We start from the raw sequence: 10,025 nt of genomic DNA, 5'->3' as shown, positions 1-10,025 counted from the left end.
CTTCCATCAGCAAGGGCATTGAAGATGAAACGTGGCTGGGTCTTTCAGCATGACAATGATCCCAAACACACCGCCCGGGCAACGAAGGAGTGCCTTCGTAAGAAGCATTTCAAGGTCCTGGAGTGGCCTAGCCGTGTTGCCCAGCGACAGCCCCAAAACATCACTGCTCTAGAGGAGATCTGCATGGAGGAATGGGCCAAAATACCAGCAACAGTGTGTGAAAACCTTGTGAAGACTTACAGAAAACGTTTGACCTGTGTCAATGCCAACAAAGGGTATATAACAAAGTATTGAGAAACTTTTGTTATTGACCAAATACTTATTTTCCACCATAATTTGCAAATAAATTCATAAAAAATCCTACAATGTGATTTTCTGGATTTTTTTTCTTCTAATTTTGTCTGTCATAGTTGACGTGTACCTATGATGAAAATTACAGGCCTCTCTAATCTTTTTAAGTGGGAGAACTTGCACAATTGGTGGCTGACTAAATACTTTTTTCCCCCACTGTATTCACTTTTATTCCTCTAACACATGAATCTTTCTTTTTGTTTTAATTTTGATCCCAATGGCACACATTGGCCCCAATATTTATTGAAATACCCTTATGTGCCCAATACAAATGAATGGAGTCACTTTTATTGTAAATAAGAATAAGCATGTTTCTGAACACTTCTCCATTAAATGTGGACGCTACCAGATTATAGATAATCATGAATGAATCGTGAATAATGATGAGTAAGAAAGTTAAGAGGCATAAATATCAAACCCCCCAAAAAATGCTAACCTCTCACCATTACCAATAACAGGGGAGGTTAGCATGTTTTTGGGGGGGTTTGACATTTATGCCTTTAACATTCTCATTATTCACAATTCATTCATGAATCACATTTCAGAAATTTCGGAATATTGAAGAATATACACAATTAGATTTAGCAAATGTTTATATATATATATATATATATATACTTTGATATGCCCGTAGAGTTTATTATGTTCAACAATATTGAACAATGAGTCAAATATGATGTTATATTTTCAATATTTAAGTTTATATTTTTCAATATTCATAAATGTAAGAAATGTGTCATTGAAATCAAAATACTAATATTACAGAGCAAGCAGTAAAGCATCATATAGACACCACAGTTTGCTTTGTAGCACCTACAGATTAAACATGGAGTTGTAAGAGTCCTGGGTAATATGCCAACTTCCTTTTATTATTTCTCAATCATGCTTTAAAATGTCAAATATGTAAACAATCCTTCCTCCAAAGGACCCTACTATCGATTAAATAACGTAAAGATCACAAAAATTTTATTTTTTTGGTTCTAGTTTTGCGAGGAATCACCCACTTTAGATCTCAAATCCAAAATGCTGTCCTATAGAGCCAAATTAAAAGTTTCAGCTTCACTGTCCAAGTAAATGAGGGGAGTGTGTATTGCTTCATACACAGAAATCCAAATGTATTCATAATTCACTGAACATAGAAAATGCATTGTAAACATGTAATGTCTTAGAGATGGTCATAATGAAACTACAAAGCTAAATTCATGAGTTTGTCACTGTAAATCATGTAACAATTAAGGAAATACAGAGATTCTCCAAGAGATTTGATATTCCTTTAGCTGATTATTATCTGACAGAATTAAAACAATTGTAAGAAAGTTGTCAAGTAGAAATACAGATTGATATAAATTGATATACACCACATTAACACTCAGCAGCAACAAGCAAATGTGGACCTAATTTGGCGAAAGCAATGGTAAGTATTATGGAGTATTATTGTGAGTAAAAGGTGCTTTCTCTACCACGTGGGCGCACTTGTGGAAGATTAGAAAGCGGTATCAAGTAACCAAATGAAATTACAATTGATCTTCAATTTCAGTCAATTGAGCTGATTTCCTTTGTCTTGGACTTCATCCTAAAACATGGATTTCTGTAAATGGTTCAACAGAGCACACCAAGTCAACATTTTACTAGACAAATAATTTATTGAAGTGAATCCTAGGCATCACAGCAAAACAGCAAAAGTCAAACACACTGATGTGTAGAGTCCAAATACTGACAATAGATAACTAAGTGAAAAATTCAACAACCCGACATTGCATTGTTACTGTCACACTGTAAAATCAAACACATTAGTAAGTTAAAGTTACACCTTAAGATGTAAGAAAATTGAATAATAGTCCATAGTTCCTTCCAAACTAAGAATGGGAAGAAATGGCAAATATTGATCAACTTGACAGACTAAAATAACAAGGAACAGATGATTTAGCATGTACAATTGTTCATTTTGGTCATTTTAGACCAATAACTTTTATGCTATACAAATAGCAACATAATTCAATGTCATTAAATTAAATATTGAGTGCAACCACAATTCCAAGATGAGGTGTTCATGACATGTCAACATCCTTTTTAGCTTGGAGGCAGAATAAGTATTTGTAAGGACTTGACATCTCAATAATCATGTAAACTATTTTTCTGACAAAAATATATATTCTTACAATTATATCAATATCAGTGCTTTTGGTTTATAAACGAGAGCAGGGCGAGCACTTTTCTGAGTCTAAGTCCAAACAAGCACTCCAAATGCTTTATTTTTGACTATGGCTTTTTCAGAGATACAAATTACCGTACATTATATTACATGATAAACACTTTTCCCTACAAACTTACAACACTATGCAGTTAGCCAGACGTGTATTTGTTTTTTCAGAAAGTGTTTTTCTACAGTCAAGATAACAATTCAGTTATGGAGAATGTAAAAAAAAAACAATCCTTCCATTTGACATTTTTGTGTAACAAAATGGAAATCTTTGATAGCTGATCTTGACAAGCAAGTAAGTACCAATCCATTGTAATCTGCACAAATATAAAACATTCATTGCAAAGCACAGAACCATTCATCACGCAACATGGATAATTAGATGCACTTATTAGTCCTTAATTACAATAGTTATGATTTGAAAGTCAAGGTAGTGTTTATGCATTCTGTTGTCTTAAAGGACAGTCAATCAAGCTCTAAATCATATTAATACAAAATAACCTAAGACGAACCCACCAATCAAGTGTGCTCACTCGTATAAAGACATAGAGCAACAGTGGACATTGCCTTTATAGAAATTATACGCCGCCGCAATCCAATGGTATAGATATCATACGTCCTTATCAAACTGTGTACTGTATCACCCCAGCATGAATCGGCTCAAAGTGGAAAGAAAATATGAACATTTTCCATTTGTTATCATTAAGATGTATAGGCCTAGTCCTTCAGTGAACACACATTCTATGAGTTTCTCAAACCCATCCCGTCACCATTCAGACCCTGTCTGACATTTTCGGAAACATAAATGAGACGTGTGTATAACATGCGTGTATCAACAATACATGTCTATTGCACATTTCACAGCATGACCAAAGTGTAAAAAAATTAAAATACAATCATAATTCCCTAAATAAATACAACAGTGCCAAGCAAGTTGAACTTTTTTCAATTTAAGAGTTACTTTAACATGCTCAGTTGTTCATGTTGATACATTTTAAGGAGTTAGATATTTATACCAGCTGGAACTACCTTAAATATTACATTACGAGGCCAGGTCAAGTAAGATGGCATTGTTGTCTATGCGTAGCGTAACTCTATAGACGAAAATAAATGATGGTGTGGGGTAAAAATAGATACAGTAGTATCACAATGTTATTTTTTACAATATTGTATTGATTCTATGACTAAGTATCAATTCTAAAATATATATTATTATAATTAACATTATTTCTCCTTCTCTAGCTTGTTATCCATCTTTTTAAATGGTGAGCCAACATGTTTTCAGCACTTTTATTTCCATGACTGATCAAAACTCATTTTCTCATGGCTCTTGTCCCTCTGCAGCAGACATGGTGAGCAATATGTTTGGAACATCGAATCGCAATATCGAATTGCAATACATATATAATTGAGAGTCGCAATACATAGTATTGTGATAATATCATATCGTGAGGTCCCTGGCAATTCCCAGCCCTAGCTTGGACATATGGCAAGATGCATTTGCGAGTGTCTTTGGCTGAGCTGCGAACACAAATAGCCAGAGAGGGGAAAGGATGACTCACCCTGTACTGCTGTCTGTCTTAGGACCATGTCGAGTGATGTCACAGGTTGTGAAGGAACCCTCCCGGTGGTCTACAAGCGTGGCCGCAACATTGTCGAGAGCCTTATGAGATCTGACCTGCCCCTAAGCGCACTCAAACATTCTTGGCACCCATTCCAAATGGGACATTCAAATGTTGTTCCTGCAGACAATGCAACAGCACTACATAAACATCCTTCACCCACATACAGGCTGGAACATTTCTGTTAGTGGTGTCATCTCATCCCCTGTTCGTGTGGGAAAGCTTACGTTGGACAAAATAACCCATTCCAAATGTGACATACAAATGTTGTTCCTGCAGAAAATTAAAACAACAAATAGCTGAACACCACAGCTCAATCAGGTGTAAGAACACTCGCTACCCAGTAGCGGCTCACTTTGTTGAAGCTAACCATCCTATCGCCCCCTCAAATACATCGTATCGAGCAGCTTACTCTAACAAGGAAGAGGTAACATCGAGACCCTACAGCTACAGAGGGATGCCCACTGGATTTCTTATCTTAAAACGCTGATGAACATATTCTGTCCACAGCTTATTAGCTTGCACATATCATACTCCCATTAAATGGTTGGGAGCATATATAGAGTGCGACATTATACATTTTTATACAGGTTGTGAAGGACCCAGGTGTGGCTCACCAGTTGCGATACAGGTAGAGGGAGGTGAAGAACAAGTTGGCGCTCAGGCTCGCAAGGAGGAGGCCCGGCCAAAGAGAGCGATCCAAGAGACCTGTAAACCACAACAGAGGGGGAAAAAAAAAAGAAAAGTGTCAGTGTGACCGACCTGGGTTCGAACCTGGGTTGCCTGTGTGCCACAAGTGTGTTATCCCTCTGAGCTAAAGCCTAGGCATTTGCTCAGGTAACTAGGAAGGTAGGCCTATCAGGCAAGGTTACTTGTCACAAGACCTTGGTTCCGAACCACCTTTAATTTATACTACTGAATTAATTGAAAAGTAGATTGGGTAAATTGCCTGCCAATCTTTCTTATATTTGTCAACCATCATCCATGACCAACCAAGCAATTGAATAATGACAGTCTTTGGTTAGATCTGATTATTATATTTCTCTCTCTATTAGATCATTACTAGATATCAGTGCTCACCTTTCCATCCGGGGGTGCTGTCCATGCCTCCTGTGGTGGTGTCCACCATACAGGCTGAGGAGCCCGAGGAGCTGCCCCGTCTCTTCTCGTGCTCTTCTGAGATTACACTGCCTTCCATCAGCAAGGAGCTCAAGTCTGGAATCACATCACAGTGGAGCCATGCGTCAGTCAAACACACATGCACCCAAAGTCATTCCTTTCTCAAAGCTTTCACATCGGACTATGTTAAGTGAGTCATCGATGAATACATTTGACTAAAAAGAGATGAAATGGATAGAGGCTAACACCAGTAATTAACAAAGCATAAAAACCCTGAGAATCAGTGTAGTCCCGCCTCCCTCTGCAAAACACGTAAATATTAGCCTATAAATTGTACCTTCCTTTATTATACTTATGCAAAAATGTTTATTCTATACTACTGAGCCATTTACTTTATGTTCGTATTCTTATTTCTTATAATTTCTTATTGTTGTTGCATTGGCGAGAAGGAACCTGCAAGTAAGCATTTCATTGGATGGTGTATACAGTTGAAGTCAGAAGTTTACATACACTTTAGCCAAATACATTTAAACTCAGTTTTTCACAATTCCTGACATTTAATCCTAGTAAAAATTCCCTGTCTTAGGTCAGTTAGGATCACCACTTTATTTTAAGAATGTGAAATATCAGAATAATAGTAGAGAGAATGATTTATTTCAGCTTTTGTTTCTTTCATCACATTCCGAATTAGTATTTGGTAGCATTGCCTTTAAATTGTTTAACTTGAGTCAAACGTTTTGGGTAGCCTTCCACAATCTTCCCACAATAAGTGGGTGAATTTTGGCCCATTCCTCCTGACAGACCTGGTGTAACTGAGTCAAGTTTGTAGGCCTCCTTGCTCACACATGCTTTTTCAGTTCTGCCCACAAATCTTCTATAGGATTGAGGTCAGGGCTTTTTGATGGCCACTCCAATACCTTGACTTTGTTGTCCTTAAGCCATTTTGCCACAACTTTGGAAGTATGCTTGGGGTCATTGTCCATTTGGAAGACTCATTTGCGACCAAGCTTTAACTTCCTGACTGATGTCTTGAGATGTTGCTTCAATATATCCACATCATTTTCCTTCCTCATGATGCCATCTATTTTGTGAAGTGCACCAGTCCCTCCTGCAGCAAAGCACCCCCACAGCATGATGCTACCACCCCCATGCTTCACGGTTGGGATGGTGTTCTTCGGCTTGCAAGCGCCCCCCTTTTCCTCTTAACAGTTCTATATATTTTTAAAAAATCATACCAGAGGACATTTCTCCAAAAAGTACGATCTTTATACCCATGTGCAGTTGCAAACCGTAGTCTGGCTTTTTTATGGCGGTTTTGGAGCAGTGGCTTCTTCCTTGCTGAGCAGCCTTTCAGGTTATGTCGATATAGGACTCGTTTTACTGTGGATATAGATACTTTTGTACCTGTTTCCTCCAGCATCTTCACAAGGTCCTTTGCTGTTGTTGTGGGATAGATTTGCACTTTTCGCACCAAAGTACGTTCATCTCTAGGAGACAGAACGCGTCTCCTTCCTGAGCGGTATGACGGCTGCGTGGTCCCATGGTGTTTATACTTGCGTACTATTGTTTGTACAGATGAACGTAGTACCTTCAGGCGTTTGGAAATTGCTCCCAAGGATGAACCAGACTTGTGGAGGTCTACAATTATTTTTCTGAGGTCTTGGCTGATTTCTTTTGATTTTCCCATGATGTCAAGCAAAGAGGCATTGAGTTTGAAGGTAGGCCTTGAAATACATCCACAGATACACCTCCAATTGACTCAAATGATGTCAATTAGCCTATCAGAAGCTTCTAAAGCCATGACATCATTTTCTGGAATTTTCCAAGCTGGTTAAAGGCACAGTCAACTTAGTGCATGTACACTTCTGACCCACTGGAATTGTGATACAGTGAATTATAAGTGAAATAATCTGTCTGTAAACAATTGTTGGAAAAACTACGTGTGTCATGCACAAAGTAGATGTCCTAAACAACTTGCCAAAACTATAGTTTGTTAACAAGAAATTTGTGGAGTGGTTGAAAAACGAGTTTTAATGATTCCAACCTGTGTATGTAAACTTCCGACTTCAACTGTACCATGTGTATCCTGCACATACAAATAATAAAACTTGAAATATCACATTTAGTGTACGATCTCTGAATACGTGTTCATGCTTAAAAAAAATACATTCATAAACGCATATCTACACCCAGTGGTTCGTACCATTACTACTGTGGTACGGGGATACGTCTGGCAGATGGAAGCTTCCGCTGTGAAAAGGGGCGGGCTCTGCTGAGAAGTGGTTTGGCAGCGTCGGGGTTGGTGGGGGCTGGGGCTCTGTGTCAGATGAGAAGAGGCGGAGTTTCTGTCCACTGATGTTGAGTCTTGCTGGGCTGATGAGTGGGCGGCGGTGGCGAGAGCTGGAGCTCGACGTGACTGAGCCGGCCACCGAGGGGGTCGGGGAGGGGCCTGGGGATGACGGACGGCTCCCAGACTTCAGGGAGAAATAATCTGCTCCAAAAGAAAAGGTGGAAGTTGTTTTAGTCAAATCTGTGGAACAACTGCAAAACTCATTGTCCTGTTCTATGTTATTCATAGTAGATTTTAACATGTTACATCGAATATTTTGAGAGAAAATCAAAACGATGCTAAATTTGATACTTCAGATCCGGGATATTCAACCTGGGGTCTGTAGAGGTACTGCAGGGGGTTCCGCGAAAATATAAATAAACTATATATAAATTAAACAAAAAAGTGGACAAAATATGTTTTTATGAATATCGCTAGCAACAACAGAATAAACACATTTTTGGAATTGCATGCCTACAGTAGAAAACATAATATATTATTTGGTGTCAACTTTATCTCAACTCTAATATTGAGCAAATTACACTAATTGGAGCGAAGTACACTGACTGGAGTATCTAAAGCCTTGTTCACACTGCAAGCCTTAATGCTCAAATTAGTTTTGTTTTTCAAATCCATTTTAGACCACAGACTGTCCAAACAGCAAGTTACAAGTGACCAAATCGGATGTGTGTGTTCAGACAGCAGTCATTTGCTGACAAGGCTACGCTAGTTGTCATAGTAACGACGGGTGTGTGTGCAGTGGTGTAGGCTGATCGGTGGTGGTGCTTGCGCTTCCTATCACTCAGAAGTTATGTAGCATGCTAAGGTGCCAACAATGCCTGCCATGGATGTTTCCCAGTTGCTTTGAATGTTCGAAATCATAGGGTAAGAACACTTAAAGCCTCAAAGGATAACATGATCCAACTTTCAAAATGAGTCCTTTTTGGCTAGCCACAACAGTCAACTAGCTAGCTGTTTAGCTTTCTAGCACATTCACTAATTTGTTTGTAAACAATTAACAAGCTAGTTAGCTACCACATGTTCTTGTCAAACTGTCAACAGAGTAGCGCGAAAGCATCAAGATTTGTATAACAGTCTAAAAACCACTTGAGGGCAAATCAATAATTTGACCATTGAGACAAGCCACATGGCCAGGAATCAGATTTGTATCGGACTTCAAATGTGGCTTGAAATATCTGATGACATGTGCTTTTTGGCTGTTCAGACTGCAGTAAAAATAACTGATTCGAATCAGATATGCAAATAAATAGGATTTGAGTCCCTTCAAACTGCCAATGTGAACCAGGCTTTGAAAAAGCACCTGTGAGTACCATTCACGGCAAGTGCCACTGGCTGTTGGTAAGCTTTCTTGACTTAAGACATTCATTTTGGCTAACATGGCTCACCTCTGTTTAAACAGATGCTATTAGCAAAATGTGTTTAGAGTTACCTTTCTAACTAATTGGCTGTTAGAGTTTAAACTTCATCTTCCAATTATGTAGGGTCAAAATAAACCTCTAACAAACCTAAAAAATCTAAAAATATTTATTACTTCTTCTTGCCATTATCATTTACATTTTAGTCATTTAGCAGACGCTCTTATCCAGAGCCACTTACAGTTAGTGAGTGCATACATTTTTCATACTGGCCCCCCGTGGAAAACGAACCCACAACCCTGGCGTTGCAAGCGCCATGTTCTACCAACTGAGCTACAGGGGACTATCATTCACCTGATAAGACAAAAAACGTTTTTGCTAACATGATGGGGGTCCCTGGGTCACCGGTTTGCCTGGGCGGGGGTCCCTGAGCAAGAAAAAAAACAGGGAGAGTTGTAGAAACTCTAAATTGCAACATTTAGCCACTGCTCAACGTTACCTGAAGGTGGGGAGTCTTTGCACTGTGAAGGTGGCCTACTTCCACTGAACAGGTAGCCGGAATCTAAAAGACATGAGCACACTATCAATTAGAATAGGGTTTCCCGAACTTGGTCCTGGGGGCACGATTTGGTTTTTGCCCTAGCACTACACAGCTGATTCAAATAACCAACTCCTCATCAAGCTCTGATTATTTGAATCAGCTTTGTAATGCTAGGGCAAAAACCAGAACGTGCACCAGGACCGACTTTGGGAAACCCTGAATTAGAACATTTCCCGGTCAAATAAACCTCCATGCAACAACATGCATACAACACATATGATCAAAACAAAGTAAGTCATTCTGTGATCTCTGTAGCCATGTTTTAGAATTCTACTAGCTAGTTACCAATGTTGTGAAGCATGTAATAACCGCGCCACATAACCCTGTTACTGCCTTATGTCATTGTACTGTCCTCCTTATGGTGTATGTAATTGATAGCAGCCAAGAAAGTACCATAGAAGTGCAAGCTACACAGTTAAATATGACC

The 10,025-nt window shown here is 38.9% G+C and overlaps 1 protein-coding gene across 2 annotated transcripts in view; it reads right to left on the bottom strand.

Moving 5' to 3' along the window:
- Positions 1–1,980: 1,980 nt before the first annotated feature.
- tmem201 (transmembrane protein 201) overlaps positions 1,981–10,025 on the bottom strand; it is a 33,068-nt gene continuing 25,023 nt past the window's right edge. Inside the window, exons 8-12 of one of the 2 annotated variants that reach the window (XM_041846345.2) lie at positions 9,497–9,559; positions 7,496–7,783; positions 5,254–5,388; positions 4,791–4,881; positions 1,981–4,293 (exon numbers count right to left, since the gene is read on the bottom strand). In XM_041846345.2, coding sequence (XP_041702279.1) covers positions 4,281–4,293; positions 4,791–4,881; positions 5,254–5,388; positions 7,496–7,783; positions 9,497–9,559 — 590 coding nt within the window. In that variant the 3' untranslated portion in view covers positions 1,981–4,280. Of the gene's footprint in view, positions 4,882–5,253; positions 5,389–7,495; positions 7,784–9,496; positions 9,560–10,025 lie in introns of both variants that reach the window. The other variant, XM_041846346.2, reaches the window with a different exon arrangement.

The sequence above is a fragment of the Coregonus clupeaformis genome, chromosome 24, assembly GCF_020615455.1.
Source record: "Coregonus clupeaformis isolate EN_2021a chromosome 24, ASM2061545v1, whole genome shotgun sequence".
Classification (NCBI taxonomy): Eukaryota; Metazoa; Chordata; class Actinopteri; order Salmoniformes; family Salmonidae; genus Coregonus; species Coregonus clupeaformis.
This window is presented reverse-complemented; position numbering and strand designations above follow the sequence as displayed.